The 20178-nt window shown below is 40.2% G+C and overlaps 1 protein-coding gene across 1 annotated transcript in view; it reads right to left on the reverse strand.

The window, feature by feature from the left end:
• CYBB (cytochrome b-245 beta chain) overlaps window positions 1-20178 on the reverse strand; it is a gene marked incomplete in the record, with an annotated part of 63887 nt that overhangs the window by 19234 nt on the left and 24475 nt on the right. The window contains 3 exon segments of the mRNA XM_073614821.1: window positions 837-999; window positions 5690-5943; window positions 6162-6254. Coding sequence (XP_073470922.1) covers window positions 837-999; window positions 5690-5943; window positions 6162-6254 — 510 coding nt within the window.

Consider the following 20178-nt stretch of genomic DNA (forward strand, 5'->3'; position numbering starts at 1 on the left):
CTCACGATAGTGTTTGCTGAAGTGGTAATAAAAAAAAAGAAAGAGAGGATTAGACTCCAGAGAGAGAGAGATAGCATTTTGCCCCTGTACAAATCATTAGTAAGATCTCATCTGGAATATGAAGTTCAGTTTTGGGCACCAGTTGACAAAAAAGGATATCAGGGAACTGGAGAAAGTGCTGAGAAGGGCAACCAAACTGATAAAAGGCATGGAGAAGATTAGAGGAACTGAATTTGTTCTCTCTTGAGAACAGGAAATTAAGGGGGGATACGATCAACATGTATAAATACATAAGTGGTCCATATAGTGAACTTGATGCTGAGTTATTCATTTAAGGTCATCACAGAGGACAAGGGGCACTCTTTACGTCTGGAGGAAAAGTGATTTCATCTCCAAATGCTGAAAGGTTTCTTCACAGTAAGAACTGTGAAAATGTGGAATAGACTCCCTCAAGAGCTGCTACATTCCACCTCAGTAGATCGCTTAAAAAAGACCTGGATTCTTTCCTAAATGTACATAATATAACTAGATACACTAACATTTATAGGTAAAGCTCATCCAGGAAATATCTCATTGCCTCTCGGGGGATGAGGAAGGAATTTTTTTCCCCTGCTGGAGCAAATTGGTTCATGCTTTGCTGGGCTTTTTGTCTTCCCTCTGAATCAACTGTGGGTATGGGATTGTGTATATAGGGTTGTATGATATTTTTTATTTTGAAAACTTTTATTGGTTGAACTAGATTGACTTGTGTCTTTTTTCAACAAGACTATGTAACTATGTCAGTTTCTAGAAAAAAAGTATAATTTCAAATTTTTTAATGAATGAATTATAATTACCTTTTTTAACCTTAGAGTTGACACATTGCTGCAGTATTTATACCAGACAGACTTCAAGACAGAAGCAAATGGAGTAACTCCAATTCCTGCTCCAACCAGCATAGCAACCTCATAGTCGAACACATCCTCACTTGCTGTTCCAAAGGGACCATCAATTGAAATTCTGGGGAACAAAATCAAACAATGTATCTACTATAATATTGCATTTGGATTTCCTTAAATACTTAAAGAGATTGTCACCAGACCTTTCATTTCAACAATAACCTTTGCATTCAACATATTTTATGCATGTTATTGACCTGCAAAAGCCTTCCTTGTGTAGAATGATGGTGGGCACCACCATTTTGGATGTAATGTCAGCAGCCCCATTATACTCAGAGCTGTCTCTCAACCACCACTCTATAGTATTTAACTTCACTCCTCAACAAGCAGCTACGTAAAAGGTTACGTAGGTAGGTCAGGGGTGAGCAGAGGAGCTTGGCCAGCACAGAGAGTATTTGAACACTACCAGATGAGGACAGGGCTATTACCTGCATGGATGGAGGAGGATGTACTAAGGCATTGACAAATACTGACATATAATCACACATATAGGTTGGACTTGATGGACTTGTGTCTTTTTTCAACCTCACCTACTATGTAATACTATGTAACTATGTAAATCATTTTACAGGCAAGCACATCGCAAATGAATGAAAAATAAGTCAGCGAAGTGAAAAACACTGCAAGAAAGCGTTTCAAATACTTCTAAAATACTGCACTTTGGGCCATATCTAATATCTGGTCTACTGGAGTGTGGCTTGGCTGTGTCTCCAACAGATCTGACCATCTTTGGATATGGTAAACTTATACTGTATAAAGTTTACAGGAGTGTATCACAAAAGCTGTGATGTGTGTATGTGTGTGTTTGGATTGGAGGGTGTGAAGCAATCGTGCAAGAGCTCAAAAATGGTGGTAGCCTACATCTTGCCTCTTAACCTCTGAAAAGCTCTAAGGCTCCTTTCACAATTGCAGTGGTGTCCCCATCCCACCTGAAAAGACATCTGCAGTGGATTGAATTTCAGAGGATGGTTCAGTAGGTAGCTCTTTATTGCCAAATGGCAATTTTGGGTTGTGGAAATGTAGCAAGCATTTGGCTCGCAGTTGACATGTGACCCTAGTCGCTTACATTAGAGAGTTTGACAGGCAATGTTACTTGTCTAATCTCAAAATGTAGCATTGAAATTGCAAAGCATTGTGGCCGCAACAATGTGTATCTATCCAAGCAGATCAATCACCTGTTTTTACCGCTCCATAGCAGCAAGAGTGAAAGAAGCCCAAGGCGATCATTTTTGCCCAGATCATAAACATCTACATCAGGGGTGTTCAACCCATGGCCTATGATGTGGCCTGCGACCTGGGATGGGGGGTCGACAAGCCCAGATTGCGATCAAAGGGTTGCTGACCTGCCATCCTAGAGCATCAGAGAGCATGGAGCTGGGACTGACAGCAAGGGGAGCATGCAGCCTCTTAGACATAAGAAGCAACATAAGCTGATGCTTCTTCTGTAACGCCGGCTCCTGTCCCAGGCTGTGATACCAAGTGCACTTTTCCTGGGTTATTTCTAGCAGCCTGGAGAGCGATGCCAGCAAAAGCTAGAAGAGGAAAAGATACATTTATTAAATATCACATACACTGCACTTTTGCTATGGGCATATCAGCACTTATAAAATATAAGTAATACGGCGCTGTGTAAAAAGTTGGAATTGAATAGCAGCCAACACACCTATAGACCCAAGTGTTAGAAAATATGCAAAAAAGTGTAGCGCTATAAACTCCAAAAAATTAAATATATGGTGTTTAAACACCTTATAAAGTGTACAAACAGCTAGATGTTAATATCGAGAACTATGATGTACTCTATATGGTACAAATACTGTGTACATATTAAAAACTAAGTAAACAAACAATACAATATTAGTGTAAACTACATGATACACTGTGTACATATATTAAATACAAATAATACAAATTTGAAAATGATTATATAAGAGTCCAAATAGGGTTGACACCACTCAGAATTCTTATAAAGTAAAATCCACCGATGTTGTTGAGAAGATATGAAATAAAAGTGAAGAAGCCACCACCAAGGGTCTTAGGGGGCTTACCGAAGGCAAATAATTAGGAGGGATCAATGTCCACCTAAACGTTAGGGTTAAGGGATCAACTGGATCAAACAGGCAAGTGGAAGTATGGAAGTAACAAAGTGAGCAGGAGAGCTGTTGGTGGTTCAAAAGCCGTCACCGAAGGCATCAAGAGGCTTACCAGAGGTTGTTGACTTGAGAGGACTTACGTCATCCAAGTCAAAAAGGCTTAGTGAGATATCCTCAATGGCTTCCAAACAAAGATGGCAATTGACAAGACACTGGTCACCGCCCACACCCATAACTGGCCTTCACAGTAAGGAGCACATGGAGGGCATATACATACAAGAAAAAGACAATTCCATAGCTCAACTCACCACTTGTATATTTGGGTCGGGGACACACTGGACGCCTCTGCTGCTATTGCTGGGTGTCCAGTGTGTGTCCTGTCCCTTTAAGGGGGCTAGGGCGGCCTCCTGGCTCACCTGTCTCACACCTATCCATTCAATGCATGTGCTTCCACTGTGGAGACACTTATAAATTTAGTGTTAGGACTGCAAGTAATACAGGGTGCCTTGACGAGGCCTTGCAGCTTTCACATGCGTTTGCAAATGTGTGCTAACTAAACCCCTGCTTTTAACATACGGTTAGACAGGTAAATTTGGTTGGTCAGCAGACTGGTTGGTGAGTTGAGCTATGGAATTGTCTTTTTCTTGTATGTATATGCCCTCCATGTGCTCCTTACTGTGAAGGCCAGTTATGGGTGTGGGCGGTGACCAGTGTCTTGTTACCGTTTGTATATTTGGGTCGGGGACACACTGGACGCCTCTGCTGCTACTGCTGGGTGTCCAGTGTGTGTCCTGTCCCTTTAAGGGGGCTAGGGCGGCCTCCTGGCTCACCTGTCTCACACCTATCCATTCAATGCATGTGCTTCCACTGTGGAGACACTTATAAATTTAGTGTTAGGACTGCAAGTAATACAGGGTGCCTTGACGAGGCCTTGCAGCTTTCACATGCGTTTGCAAATGTGTGCTAACTAAACCCCTGCTTTTAACATACGGTTAGACAGGTAAATTTGGTTGGTCAGCAGACTGGTTGGTGAGTTGAGCTATGGAATTGTCTTTTTCTTGTATGTATATGCCCTCCATGTGCTCCTTACTGTGAAGGCCAGTTATGGGTGTGGGCGGTGACCAGTGTCTTGTTACCGTTTGTATATTTGGGTCGGGGACACACTGGACGCCTCTGCTGCTACTGCTGGGTGTCCAGTGTGTGTCCTGTCCCTTTAAGGGGGCTAGGGCGGCCTCCTGGCTCACCTGTCTCACACCTATCCATTCAATGCATGTGCTTCCACTGTGGAGACACTTATAAATTTAGTGTTAGGACTGCAAGTAATACAGGGTGCCTTGACGAGGCCTTGCAGCTTTCACATGCGTTTGCAAATGTGTGCTAACTAAACCCCTGCTTTTAACATACGGTTAGACAGGTAAATTTGGTTGGTCAGCAGACTGGTTGGTGAGTTGAGCTATGGAATTGTCTTTTTCTTGTAAAGATGGCAATTGAGCCTCCACAGTTATATATTAGAAGATCATCATAGGCACAATATTCAAATAGAGGTAATTGCGAGGGGTCCACCCAACGCGTTTCTGCTAAAGATGACAGTTCTTTAGCAGAAACGCGTTGGGTGGACCCCTCACAATTACCGCTATTTGAATATTGTGCTTTTGATGATCTTGCTCACTCTCCTGATCACTTTTTTTGCTTCCATACTTCCACTTGCCTGTTTGATCCAGTTGATCCCTTAACCCTAACATTTAGGTGGACATTGGTCCCTCCTAATTATTTGCCTTCGGTAAGCCCCCTAAGACCCTTGGTGGTGGCTTATTCACTTTTATTTCATATCTTCTCACCAACATCGGTGGATTTTACTTTATAAGAATTCTGAGTGGTGTCAACCCCATTTGGACTCTTTGGACTTTACTTTATCTATATTATCATTTTCAAATTTTTATTATTTGTATTTCATACATGTACACAGTGTATCATGTAGTTTACACTAATATTGTATTGTTTGTTTACTTTGTTTTTAATATGTACACAGTATTTGTACCATATAGAGTACATCATAGTACTCGATATTAACATCTGTTTGTTATACACTTTATAAGGTGTTTAAACACCATATATTTAATTTTTTGGAGTTTATAGTGCTACACTTTTTTTATATATTAGCACTTATTAAAAAAAAGGGTTATTAGGCTGCTTTCACTCTGATCCACAGGTGGAGCTTTCCTACGGGTTAGCCACACTGTTCCATAGACTTCTATTATATCCTGTGGGTTTGGTGCAGGAGTTTTGGTGGTACAGGAGTTTCAGAATGCACAAGATGTAATAGAAGTCTATGGCAAAGCGCAGCTAACTCGCAGAATATCTGCAGGGGCACTGTGCTGCACCCGCGATGTGGGTAAACAACAGACCATCAGTGTGTAAGCACCCTAGGGGTCTCAGGACATTAAGGGCTCATTTGCATTTGTGGTTTGGTTGGTAGTCATTTTAGACCGCGATCATTTACCAAATCACTTAGGTGGCCCTCGCTCCTCAAAAGGTTGAACACCCCTGATCTACATAGTATATGATAGGATTTTATATTGAACTACTACAAGCAAAATTCTGAATTCCATAATAGATTGCACAATAACAGAATGGGAATTGATTTAGTTTCAGAAAACTTACTTAGGCAGCTGCCAAGCTTCCTGAGTTTCAGTCTTGTCACATCCCAAGGCTTTAAATAATCCGTCAGTCCAGTCTCCAACTATTCTAATGTGAATGCTGAAGAAGTCCTCTTCTGGGGCAGAAGTCAATGTGAAAGGATGCCACTCCAGACTGGATACTCTAGGACACTGTACAAAGACATACTGACCAACTTCCATTTTAAAGCCCTTCATTTTCATCTGTAGTTCATATGTCTTAAAAGGATGTGTAACAACCTAAAATGGTAGAGGATCAACATGGTCAGTAGGGTCCTCCATTTTTTCAGAACCATTCAAAGGCCTAAAATTTTAAAAGCAATTTGTAACTGAACATGAAATCTGAATTTAAATAATACAAAATAAACCAAACAACTTCTAGGTAAGAAATATCCTTTATACATCTGGTGTATTAGACTTCACTTATGAAGAATTATATGTCAACAGTATTACCTTACCTTTGTAATTACAACTTTCTGTTGTGATCTCCAAAATCGGATGAGTCTTTCAATGACATATAGGGCCATTGGCGCTACTACCCATTTCCATGTCTAAGAAAAAAACAACTGTGGTTACATACATGCATTTGATCCTGTAAAACATCCATTAAAATAAGCATAAATAAATATGATGTTACTCAAGGAAAAATAAAAAGACGGGCTGTGTCCCAACCAAGGATTTTTGTTGCGAAAAAATATACAGTATTTTTTGCAACTACAAAGACTTGTGGAGCGTCTTGATTTCAGTCACCATAAAACATTAGCACAGTTTAGTATTCCTTTCAAGTGTGCTTAGTGCCGTTTTTAACCATTTCTTACCCCACAAATAATATTTAAAAGTTCTTCCCAGGTCTATTTTACAGCATCCCAAAAATATGATTAACATTATACTATTATTCAATAACATCCATTTAGATAAGCAGGTTATACACAAAAAGAAAAAAAAGAAAACTGAAATCAATACTTGGTCAATGGTTTGGACAGCTCTGGTGTAACTGATAGTTTCTCAACAGGAAACAAAGAACAAAGAATGGTAATTGGCAACTTGGTAATTATAAATGTAGCTTAAAGTTCACAAAATTCTCGGTACTTTTTCATGTTTATTTGGATGAAGTCATAAGGGGCTAATAGTAATATACCGCATAACAAAATTATTGTTTATCACTAAAGTGCTAATTGAGGAAATTAACTAAGAAATTGTACTCAATTAAGGAATATGCCAAATAATCATTTTTTATATATAGCAGGTGCCTGTTTTACTTACAGCTTTTAAAAAAAGAAAGGGAACACACTCTGACACCTGAAAAGTCCAATTAACCACTTGCATACTGGGCACTTTCACCCCCTTCCTGCCCAGGCCAATTTTCAGCTTTAAGAGCTGTTGCACTTTAAATGACAATTGCGGGGTCATGCAATGCTGTACCCAAACAAAAATGTTTTTAGACATAAAGATAGATAGATGGGGCTTTCTTTTGGTGGTATTTAATCACCACTGGATTTTTTATTTTTTGCTACACTAACAAAAAAAGACCGAAACTTTTGAGAAAAAAAGTTTTTCTTAGTTTTTGTTATAAAATTGTAAAAATTAGCAAAAATGTAAATATGTAATTTTTCTCTTTCACTGATGTGCACTGATGAGGCTGCACTGATATGCTGCACTGATGGGCACTGATGTGTTTCCCCAAAAATAAGACCTACCCTGAAAATAAGACCTATCTCGATTTTCTAAGATGGCTGCAATAGAAGCCCTACCCCAAAAATTAACCCTAGTTAACCACTTGTCGACCGCCTCACACAGATATACTACGGCAGAATGGCACGGGCAGGCAAAGTAACGTATGGGTGCGTTACTTGCCTCCCGCGGGCGGGTGGTCCGATCGGACCCCCCCGGTGCCCGAGGTGGTCAGCTTCTGTCCGGGAGCGATCAGAGGTGAGGGGGAGGCCATCCATTCGTGGCCACCCCCTCGCGATCGCTCCCAGCCAATGAGATTCTTCCTCTGCTGCTGTATAGTAAACAGCGGCAGAGGAAGTGATGTCATCACTCCTCGGCTCGGTATTTTCCGTTCCAGCACCGAGGAGAGAAGACATCGATGTGAGTTGCACAACACAACACACGCGTTTATCTGATCGCTGTATTAGTGTCACTGGTGACGCTAGTTAGGGAGGTAAATATATAGGTTTGCTGTCAGCGTTTTATAGCGTCAGGGACCCCCATATACTACCTAATAAAGGTTTTAACCCCTTGATTGCCCCCTAGTTAACCCTTTCACCAGTGATCACCGTATAACTGTTACGGGTGACGCTGGTTAGTTCATTTATTTTTTATAGTGTCAGGGCACCCGCCGTTTATTACCTAATAAAGGTTTAGCCCCCTGATCACCCGGCGGTGATATAACTTAGGTTTTAGGGTCAGATAGGGTCTGCGTCACCCCAGGCAGCGTCAGGTTAGCGCCAGTACCGCTAACACCCACGCACGCAAAGCACACCTCCCTTAGTGGAATAGTATCTGATCGGATCAATATCTGATCCGATCAGATCTATACCAGCGTCCCCAGCAGTGTATGGTTCCCAAAAACACAGTGTTAGCGGGATCAGCCCAGATACCTGCTAGCACCTGCGTTTTGCCCCTCCGCCCGGCCCAGCCCAGCCCACCCAAGTGCAGTATCGATCGATCACTGTCACTTACAAAACACTAAACACATAACTGCAGCGTTCGCAGAGTCAGGCCTGATCCCTGCAATCGATAACAGTTTTTTTGGTAGCGTTTTGGTGAACTGGCAAGCACCAGCAGCCTAGTACACCCCGTCATAGTCAAACCAGCACTGCAGTAACACTTGGTGACGTGGTGAAACCCATAAGTGCAGTTCAAGCTGGCGAGGTGGCAAGCACAAGTAGTGTCCCGCTGCCATCAAGAAGAAGACAAACACAGGCCCGTCGTGCCCATAATGCCCTTCCTGCTGCATTCGCCAATCCTAATTGGGGACCCACCACTTCTGCAGCACCCGTACTTCCCCCATTCACATCCCCAACCAAATGCAATCGGCTGCATGAGAGGCATTTTCTTTATGTCCTCCAGAGTACCCCTACCCAACGAACCCCCCCAAAAAAGATGTCGTGTCTGCAGCAAGCGCGGATATAGGCGTGACACCCGCTATTATTGTCCCTCCTGTCCTGACAATCCTGGTCTTTGCATTGGTGAATGTTTTGAACGCTGCCATACACTAGTTGAGTATTAGCGTAGGGTACAGCATTGCACAGACTAGGCACACTTTCACAGGGTCTCCCAAGATGCCATCACATTTTCAGAGACCCGAACATGGAACCGGTTATAGTTATAAAAGCTACAGTTACAAAAAAAAGTGTAAAAGAAAAAAAAACACAAAAAAATATATAAAATAAAAAAAAAATAGTTGTTTTATTGTTCTCTCTCTCTCTATTCTCTCTCTATTGTTCTGCTCTTTTTTACTGTATTCTTTTCTGCAATGTTTTATTGTTATTATGTTTTATCATGTTTGCTTTTCAGGTATGCAATTTTTTATGCTTTACTGTTTACTGTGTTTTATTGTTAACCATTTTTTTGTCTTCAGGTACGCCATTAAGCTGCAGCGCAGATGTATTTATCTTGACAGCAACAGCGTTTGCACCCACGATATATAAATCCGTGACTCCAGCGGAGGTGATATATGCTGAAGCATGGGGGCAGTAGGGGCGGGGGCGTGATTTGCTCCTAACTTTTGGGGCAGATGCCCCCATGCTTCGGCATATATAAATGGTGCTTGTATGCCCATCATTAGAAGTGGGTGGATGAAGGGAGGTATTCTAATGGTGGGCATACCCACCGATCAATCTCTTTTTTTCGTTCAGCCCACAGGCTGCATGAAAAAAAAAAGATTACAATATATGCCCAACAAGGACCAGCAACGTACTGGTATGTTGCTGGACTTTGAGTGGTTCTACCAGAATGATGCCTGCAGGTTTAGGTATCATCTTGGTATCACTCTTTTCAGCCAGCGGTCGGCTTTCATGTAAAAGCAATCCTAGCAGCTAATTAGCCTCTAGACTGCTTTTACAAGCAGTGGGAGGGAATGCCCCCCCCACCATCTTCCATGTTTTTCTCTGGCTCTCCTGTCCCAACAGGGAACCTGAGAATGCAGCCGGTGATTCAGCCAGCTGACCATAGAGCTGATCAGAGACCAGAGGGGCTCCAAACATCTCTATGGCCTAAGAAACTGGAAGCTACAAGCATTTCATGACTTAGATTTCGCCGGATGTAAACAGCGCCATTGGGAAATTGGGAAAGCATTTTATCACACCGATCTTGGTGTGGTCAGATGCTTTGAGCAGAGGAGAGATCTAGGTTCTAATAGACCCCAATTTTTTCAAAAAAGAGTACCTGTCACTACCTATTGCTATCATAGGGGATATTTACATTCCCTGAACTAACAATAAAAATGAATAAAAAAAAAATATGAAAGGAACAGTTTAAAAATAAGATAAAAAATAAAAAAAAAATAAATTAAAAAAAAAAAAAAAAAGCACCCCTATCCCCCCCTGCTCTCGCGCAAAGGCGAACGCAAGCGTCTGTCTGGCGTCAAATGTAAACAGCAATTGCACCATGCATGTGAGGTATCACTGCGAAGGTCAGATCGAGGGCAGTAATTTTAGCAGTAGACCTCCTCTGTAAATCTAAAGTGGTAACCTGTAAAGGCTTTTAAAGGCTTTTAAAAAATGTATTTAGTTTGTCGCCACTGCACGTTTGTGCGCAATTTTAAAGCATGTCATGTTTGGTATCCATGTACTCGGCCTAAGATCATCTTTTTTATTTCATCAAACATTTGGGCAATATAGTGTGTTTTAGTGCATTAAAATTTAAAAAAGTGTGTTTTTTCCCAAAAAAATGCATTTGAAAAATCGCTGCGCAAATAATGTGTATAAAAAAAAAAGAAACGCCCACCATTTTAATCTGTAGGGCATTTGCTTTAAAAAAATATATAATGTTTGGGGGGTTTAAAGTAATTTTCTTGCAAAAAAAAATGTTTTCATGTAAACAAAAAGTGTCAGAAAGGGCTTTGTCTTCAAGTGGTTAGAAGAGTGGGTGATGTGTGACATAAGCTTCTAAATGTTGTGCATAAAACGCCAGGACAGTTCAAACCCCCCCAAACGACCCCATTTTGGAAAGTAGACACCCCAAGCTATTTGCTGAGAGGCATGTCAAGTCCATGGAATATTTTATATTGTGACACAAGTTGCGGGAAAAAGACAAATTTTTTTTTTTTGCACAAAGTTTTCACTAAATGATATATTGCTCAAACATGCCATGGGAATATGTGAAATTACACCCCAAAATACATTCTGTTGTTTCTCCTGAGTATGGGGATAGCACATGTGTGAGACTTTTTGGGAGCCTAGCCGCGTACGGGACCCCGAAAACCAAGCACCGCCTTCAGGCTTTCTAAGGGCGTAAATTTTTGATTTCACTCTTCACTGTCTATCACAGTTTCGGAGGCCATGGAATGCCCAGGTGGCACAAACCCCCCCAAATGACAGCATTTTGGAAAGTAGACACCCCAAGCTATTTGCTGAGCGGTATAGTGATTATTTTGCAGACCTCACTTTTTGTCACAAAGTTTTGAAAATTGAAAAAAGAAAAAAAAACATTTTTTTTCTTGTCTTTCTTCATTTTCAAAAACAAATGAGAGCTGCAAAATACTCACCATGCCTCTCAGCAAATAGCTTGGGGTGTCTACTTTCCAAAATGGGGTCATTTGGCCTTCAAAACTGTGATAGGTAGTGAGAAGTGAATAAAAAATTTACGCCCTTAGAAATCCTGAAGGCGGTGATTGGTTTTCGGGGCCCTGTACGCAGCTAGGCTCCCAAAAAGTCCCACACATGTGGTATCCCCATACTCGGGAGAAGCAGCTAAATGTATTTTGGGGTGCAATTCCACATATGCCCATGGCCTGTGTGAGCAATATATAATTTAGTGACAATTTTGTGCAAAAAAAAAAAAAAAAATTTGTCACTTTCCCGCAACTTGTGTCGAAATATAAAATATTCCATGGACTCAACATGCCTCTCAGTAAATAGCTTGGGGTGTCTACTTTCCAAAATGGGGTCATTTGGGGAGGTTTTGTGCCATCTGGGCATTTTATGGCCTTCAAAACTGTAATAGGTAGTGAGGAGTGAAATCAAAAATTTACGCCCTTAGAAAGCCTGAAGGCGGTGATTGGTTTTCGGGGGCCCCGTACACGGCTAGGCTCCCAAAAAGTCCCACACATGTGGTATCCCCATACTCAGGAGAAGCAGCTAAATGTATTTTGGGGTGCTATTCCACATATGCCCATGGCCTGTGTGAGCAATATATCATTTAGTGACAACTTTTTGTAATTTTTTTTTTTTTTGTCATTATTCAATCACTTGGGACAAAAAATAATAATATTCAATGGGCTCAACATGCTTATCAGCAATTTCCTTGGTGTGTCTACTTTCCAAAATGGGGTCATTTGGGGGGGGGGGGGGTTGTACTGCCCTGCCATTTTAGCACCTCAAGAAATGACATAGGCAGTCATAAATTAAAGGCTGTGTAAATTCCAGAAAATGTACCCTAGTTTGTAGACGCTATAACTTTTGCGCAAACCAATAAATATACGCTTATTGACATTTTTTTTACCAAAGACATGTGGCCAAATACATTTTGGCCTAAATGTATGACTAAAATTGAGTTTATTCGATTTTTTTATAACAAAAAGTAGAAAATATCATTTTTTTTTCAAAATTTTCGGTCTTTTTCCGTTTATAGCGCAAAAAATAAAAACCACAGAGGTGATCAAATACCATCAAAAGAAAACTCTATTTGTGGGAAGAAAAGGACACAAATTTCGTTTGGGTACAGCATTGCATGGAGCAGAGGATTTCAACAGACATTTTTACGTTGGCATCCTCCGACATTCGATCCGATCCTTCATATTGGATAAGGGCCTTTTCACACTGAGGAGTTTTCCAGCTTTTGTGTTAAAAAAATGCACCTGAAAATCTCAAGAAAATGCTTCCCTTTAAAACCATTGAAAGTTTTCACACTGGGGCAGGGCGCTTTTGTTGCAGTGAAAAAATCCTGCTTGCAGCATCTTTGGAGCAGGTTTGGGGAGCTAAAGAAATCGCACCAAAAACGCTCCTCTCCATTAAAATGAATAGGAACCGCCTCAAAAGCACCTCAAAAACGCCTCAAAAATGCTCCCGCTATGCATTTTTGATGCAGTTTTTGAGGCACATGTCCTCCACTTAAGGACCAGCCGCCATCTTTATACATCGCTACTTTGATGGGAAAATACCTTTGTTATGGCAGCAGCTAGCTGCCATAACCCCGGTATTTTTAAAAACGATGGACTGTCCTCTTTCAGATAAAAGTGGTCTTAGTGGCGGATTCGCTGTGTGATCACTTCTACCGCTCCCCTCACTGCCTGGATGCTGAGTGAGGGATAGATGGCCCCCGCTCGGCTCCATAGCATTGGAAGGCGGAAGTGTTGTTTAACGTTCTTAATGGGGAATTTTTTTTCGATTTGGTAAAAAAAAAAATTACATTTCATTTTTTTTTTAATTGCGTTTAGTGTAAATATAAGATCTAAGGTCTTTTTGACCCCAGATTTCACATTTAAGAGGTCCTGTTGTGCTTTTTCTCTATTACTGTTGTAATAGGTATAAAAGTGACCCAATTTTTTTTTTTTTTTAAAGGACAGTGTAAAAAAATAAAATAAAAAGTAAAATAAAAAAAAAATGTAAAGTGCCGTTTCATCAGAGAATGACATCGTCAGGGGCGTGGCTAGACAGACGCTCGACCAGAATATATATGTGGGACACGCCTAATTGAGATGAGGAAGTGAGATGCGCGCCAAGGTCCGGATATAACAACAAGATGTAAAATACTTGCTTTGTTGGCCATAGATCTGCCCGTTCAGTTAAAAACAAGCGATCAAGAAATTGCACTATTATACTATGGCATAATGAAATAATAGTATAGAATTAGAATTGGAAAAACTGTGTTTATAAGAACTAGTAATGCACTCAGACACAGCGCCATCTGGTGGACTGCGGAGATATTACATTCAACAATATAAATGGTAAACTAAACATACACAGATACAGAGATAAAAATAAAATTGAATTAAATCATTTAATACATATACAGCACATGATTATAAAAGGAATAAAAAAAGGGAAAAATAAAACTAATAGTAAAAATGCTCCTAACCACAACGCATTACTGGGATAAATCAACTGTTTAGACCTCAAGTATTACTAATGAATGCATTTATATCCTATTCCACGTTCATACCGTGAGCATTGTAAGTTCTGGCCTTGTAGATCCATTGGGTCTCTAATTTGGACACCCCTCTAGTCATATGGCTACCCCTCCAGTTACCCGTGAATTTATCGATGCCCAGAAATATTGTACCCTTTAAGCTCCTACTATGATGGGTAGCATAATGATGGGACAAACTATGTTTTGGGTATCCATTCTTAATGTTGGTAACATGTTCTTTTAACTGTACCTGAAGCTGTCGTATGGTCCGGCCTAAATATTCTAACCTGCACGGGCACCAGGATGTTTTTGCTTTTGAATTGTAAAAAGACAGTGAGGTTGATTTACTAAAGGCAAAATATGCTGTGCACTAGAAGTGCACTACAAGTGCAGTTGCTCTAGATCTGAGGGGAAGCTCTGCTGATTTCTATCATCCAATCATGTTCAAGCAAAAATGCATTTTTTCCCTTGCACGTTCCCTATAGACCGAGAGCAACTGCACTTGCAGTGCACAGACTATTTACCTTTAGTAAATCAACCCCATAGACTGTCAAAAGCCCTGTCTCTGCAAAGTACTAATACTGACTATACTATGCCATAGTACAATAGTACAATTTCTTGATCTCTTGTTTTTAACTGAACAGGCAGATCTGTGGCCAACAAAGCAAGTATTTTACATCTGCTCATATGTGAATGAGCGGTGTTGTCATATGCGGTGCTTGGAGCGCATCTCATTTCCTCATCTCAATTAGGCATGTCTTTCCCTTTGTCCACATGGGATGTTATATATATGGTGATTATCACTGGAGTGCTTTTGGAGTGAATCTTGTGTAAGGAGAGGCATATCTGGGCTCTGCTGCATTCACCATCCAAAATGCTGCCAGATATATGAGGAGTGATGGGCTTCCACCTGTATTTTACATGGGCTGATGTGACCTCTGTGATGGGGGTCCATTAAATAGGGTAAGAGGCTGTATGATTGGGTGCTGGTGACGGGTCTCCCTATCTTGTGCCTACCACAGATTGAACCATCATTTGAACATTTGCTCCTGGTTAATTCTTTGGGACCTTTACTACATATATTTTTTTATTGACTTTCTTCAATATTGCGCTGGCTACTGTTGTTTTACTGCTCTAGTTGCTATCAATAACTTTTAGCACAACATAGTTTAATTGTATTATTTTTAAACAGTTAAAAAACGCATCAAAAGGGCTGCAAAAGCACTGCAAAAGTGCTACATTAAACGCATAGGTGTTTTACTGAAGCAAATCAGCGTGAAACTGCCCTAAGACCCGTTTCACACTGGAGGCGTTTTTCAGTCGCTACAGCACTAAAAATAGCGCTTGCATAGTGCCTGAAAAAAGCCTCAGCTGCAAACCCAGTGTGAAAGCCCGAGTGCTTTCACACTGAGGCGCTGTGTTGGCAGGGCATCACAAAAAGTCCTGCCAGCAGCTTCTTTGCAGCGGTGGAGGAGCAGTGAATACACCACTCCTCCACTGCTCCTGCCCATTGAAAACAATGGGGTAGCGCCACCATACCCCCATTAACCCCTTTTCGGCCGAATAGCGCCGCTAAAACAATGGTAAAGTGGAGCTAAAAATAGCGCCGCTTTACCACTGACGCCCAGGGCGGCTCAGTGTGAAAGGGGTCTAAAGGTAAAACTTTTTTTTTGTTTGTTTTGGGTAGAGTGGAGAGGGATTAGAACACATATTAGGTTTTTATTGTCTGCTTTGCCATTAGGGAGATTCGCCCTCTCTATTTGTCTTTGTCTACTATTAGCATTGAATGTGAAAGTAAAAGAAAAAGATTTTGGGTTTTCCCCAGAAAAGTAATAGAGGGAAAATCTTCCAAAGGGAACACTAGCTCTGGTGACCTGGAGGGTCCCAAATTATTCCCTTAATTTGCAGGGATTTCCTCTCACTTCCTGTTTTGATATTGGGACAGGAAGTGAAGGGAAATCTCCCCAATGGGACATGGATGACAAAAAAATCTGACAGGGGTTATAACCCTAAATTGCCTATAGTTCTACTTTAAATCAGCTAAATATATTTCAGGTGCATCAAAACAAAAAGTGTGCAATATCTGACAGTTATAAGACAACCACAACCACAGCCTGAGTGGAAATGTGTGTTCCCTGCCATCAGGCTGTAGAGCAGGGCTCTTGTGCTTTTTGTGGAAGCAGTGGCATCTCTGCAGAGGTCTGACATGTTCCCTGCTGAGTTAGAGCTAGAGCTCTCTAACCTGCAGGGTGCATGTGTTTTGTTTAGTGCAGAGCTATAGTGATTCTCCTAATTGAACAGATCAGTCTATTCAATAATATAGTTAAGTTTAACAACTTAAGGACCGAGCCTCTTTCTGAGGTTTGGTGTTTACAAGTTAAAAACTGTTTTTTTTTGCTAGACAATTACTTAGAACACCCAAACATTATATATATTTTTTTCTAACACCCTAGAGAATAAAATGGCAGTAGTTGCAATACTTTCTGTCACACCGTATTTGAGCAGTGGTCTTATAAGCAGTGTTAAATTTGGCAGCAAATTTCGATTTAATTTTAGTCTTAGTCTTAGGACTAAAATGGCATTTTAGTTTTAGTCCTATTTTAGTCTTCTGCAATTGTTTCAGTTTTAGTCATATTTAGTCGACTAAATCTCCAGTACATTTTAGTCGACTAAAACTCATTTTAGTCATCTAAAATCGAATGGGTGTAATTAAATTGTAAATTAGTTAACATTTCTCTACAATTTCCAAACTCATTATATACTGCTGGAGTGAAAAATCTAATATGTTATTTATTATGGCATTGAGGTATGAACATTCACTATAGACCAATGTTAATTTTGAAGTCAAATTTCAATTTAGTTTTAGACTTGGTCTTTTAACTAAAATGGCATTTTAGTTTTAGTCCCATTTTAGTCTTTTGACTAAAATGCCATTTTAGTTTTAGTCATATTTTAGTCATCTCAGTTGTTTTTTCAGTTTTAGTCGTATTTTAGTCGACTAAAATAATATTCGTTTAGTTAAATAAAATGTTTTATTAGACGAAATTAACACTGCTTATAAGAGCACTATTTTGGAAAAAATACACTTTTTTTAATTAAAAAATAAGACAACAGTAAAGTTAGCCCAATTTTTTTAATATTGTGAAAGATAATGATACGCCAAGTAAATTGATACAAAATATGTCACGCTTCAAAATTGCGCCCACTCGTGGAATAGCGAGAAACTTTACCGTTTAAAATCTCCATAGGCGAGGTTTAAAAATTTCTACAGGTTGCATGTTTTGAGTTACAGAGGAGACCTAGGGCTAGAATTATAGCTATCACTCTACCGATCGCAACGATACCTCACATGTGTAGTTTGAACACCGTTTTCATATGCGGGCGCTGCTCACGCGTGCGTTCGCTTCTGCGTGCGAGCGAGGGGGCCCTCTCCCGCCGCCGATAAAAGTGATCTTGCGGCGAATCCGCAACAGAGACCACTTTTATTGGAAACTGGACCGCTCACTGAAGAAGAAGATAACGGAGTTATGGCAGCTAGCTGCTGCCATAACAACCATATCCCTCTTCAAAGTGCCAACGTATATCGGCGTTAGCTGGTCCATAAGTGTTTAAGGCTCTATTGAAAAATAATTTAACATATAGATGAAAAGTATCTGTATTGCAAAGGGCAATGTTCTGTCCCACTTATATATATTTGTTTGTGTTGTATTAAACTGCCTCAAGTTATTATTGTTCTGTAGTATGCTGAGACCTAGTGGTGGTTTTAAGCAACTACAACTTGCTGCACAGCGGGGCTGCCGATGCTCGTGGCCAACAGTCGCGATGACCGCCGGCCATGAGCGATCGTGAGCACGAGGGACAGAACACGGAAGTGTGTGTGTAAACACACAAATCCCTGTTCTGTTCTGAGAGGAGTGAAAGATTGTGTGTTCCTATTAGCTAGGAAACACGATGCATCACTTCCTCTAGTCAGTCCCCTCCCCCTTCAGTTAGAATCACCTCCCAGGGAACACAGTTAACCCCTTGATCGCCCCCTAATGTTAACCACTTTACTGCCAGTGACATTTTTACAGTAATCAATGTATTTTTATAGAACTGTATATAAATTTTATATCGCTGTACAAATGCCAATGGTCCCAAAAATGTATCAAAATTGTCTGTGTCCGCCATAATGTCGCAGTCACGATAAAAATCGCAGATCGCCAATATTACTAGTAAAAAAAAAAAAATAATAAAAATGCTATAAATCTATCCCCTATTTTGTAGACGCTATGACTTTTGCGCAAACCAATCAATACATGCTTATTTTACCAAAAATATGTAGAAGAATATATATCGGCCTAAACTGGGAAAAAAATTAGCTTTTTTTTACAAAAATGGGGATATTTATTATAGCAAAAAAGTACAAAATATTATGTTTTTTTTTCAAAATTTCGCTCTTTTTTGTTTATAGCGCAAAAAAATAAAAAACGCAGAGGCCATCAAATACCACCAAAAGAAAGCTCTATTTGTGGGAAAAAAGGACATCAACTTTGTTTGGGTACAGCGTCGCACGACCGCGCAATTTTTAGTTAAAGAGACGCAGTGCCACATCACAAAAAATGGCCTGGTCATTCAGCAGCCAAATATTCTGGGGCTGAAGTGGTTAAAATACAAAGCTTCCTATGAATGGTTGAGCAATGCTCAGCCCAACTCAATTTTGGTCAGGGAATGGGACAGAAGTCTCCATTCTGCTGCTGGAACACAGCGCTGTACACTGTATGTAGCTGGTGCTACATATAGTATATACAGAGCTCCCAATGGGCGCATCCATTAAGTCAGGGAAGTAGGCTGTTTGTGGCAGCTTGATCCAAGTAAATCATTTTAAGACACAGTAAACCTGAAGTTAGGCTTTAAGATGCCTGTGGATGGTGCAAAGTCATTGGATGACTATGCTGTCAGGACAGACTGGAGGTAAGTCAATGCAAAAAGCTGCGTTTGAAACAGAGCAAGCACACTGCCAAGTACACCAACAAATTACTTACAGTAAATTAAATTAATTAAACAAATAAATAAATAAAAATTGCTCCAAGAGCAGTAGGGAAATAGTGTAAGGATTTACTGTTTGAATTCACGAGCCTCATTGATTAGAAACAAACAAATCACATAAATAACCACTATGACTACCAATTAGTAAGATACAAACTCAAATAATGCAGAAAACAATTAAAGCCTGTATAAAAAAAATCTTACGTACAAGAATCATTCGATATACTTAATAGGGCCTTCAGGGCTGACATCATCAATTAAAGTGCTATTAAACCCAAAACGCAAACATTTAGCACATTGCAGCCTACTCATTTTTAGATGTGGTGACTGCATTACTTTTCTTTTTTTACACTTTTTTTCTTTTATTTTTACCTGGTGATCCTGCTAGTAAGTCTGTTGGTTTTCAACAGAGCAAGCTGTCCTGCAGACATAGCATTTAGTGGATTGAGCCCAACCATTTATCATTGACAGGGGTGATTACAATGATCAGCCTTTATTTATTTATGTAACACCTATCCCAAATAGAACAACATTGTTTGCTGTAACTGATTATAAAGTATTAGCTTGATTTGGCAGTTTGGCTTCAATTTGTTAGGGTATCTAAATCTGCTAGTGCATTTAACACTCCCCCCCCCCCCCCAGATTAACAATGCTGCTGTCCAAAGGTGTCTGAGTGCCCTTTCATTCAGAATGGATGCACTCGAAGGCAGGGAGGTGTCTTACTAGCCAGATCATCAGGTGAAAACAGAGGGGGGAAAAGCATCAAAAAAGATACATTCACCAATGATTGGTAAGCTGCAATATTTAAAAATGTTGGCTTTGGTTTTATTACTGCTTTACATTCAATTTTTTTATTTACTCCTGAAGATGCACAGGTACATACAATTACTATCATTACCAAGACTTTGTTAGCTTATATATAATAATCACCAGTCTTAAAATATGGAATACTTACTTACATACTGATTGGTAATAATTGTGGTTATGAAAGTGCTTACAGTCACTGCATATTCATTTAAGGAATTTGCCAAATAACTGCAAATTCGAATGCAGTATTAGGCAATAAATAGGGCCAGTGGGTTACTTGTAAGTTGAAGCCCCATACACACGGGCTAAATGCCACATGACATTGGTTTTTATTGAACCACCCGA

This window comes from Aquarana catesbeiana, linkage group LG02, assembly GCF_042186555.1.
Source record: "Aquarana catesbeiana isolate 2022-GZ linkage group LG02, ASM4218655v1, whole genome shotgun sequence".
In the NCBI taxonomy this organism is placed as follows: domain Eukaryota; kingdom Metazoa; phylum Chordata; class Amphibia; order Anura; family Ranidae; genus Aquarana; species Aquarana catesbeiana.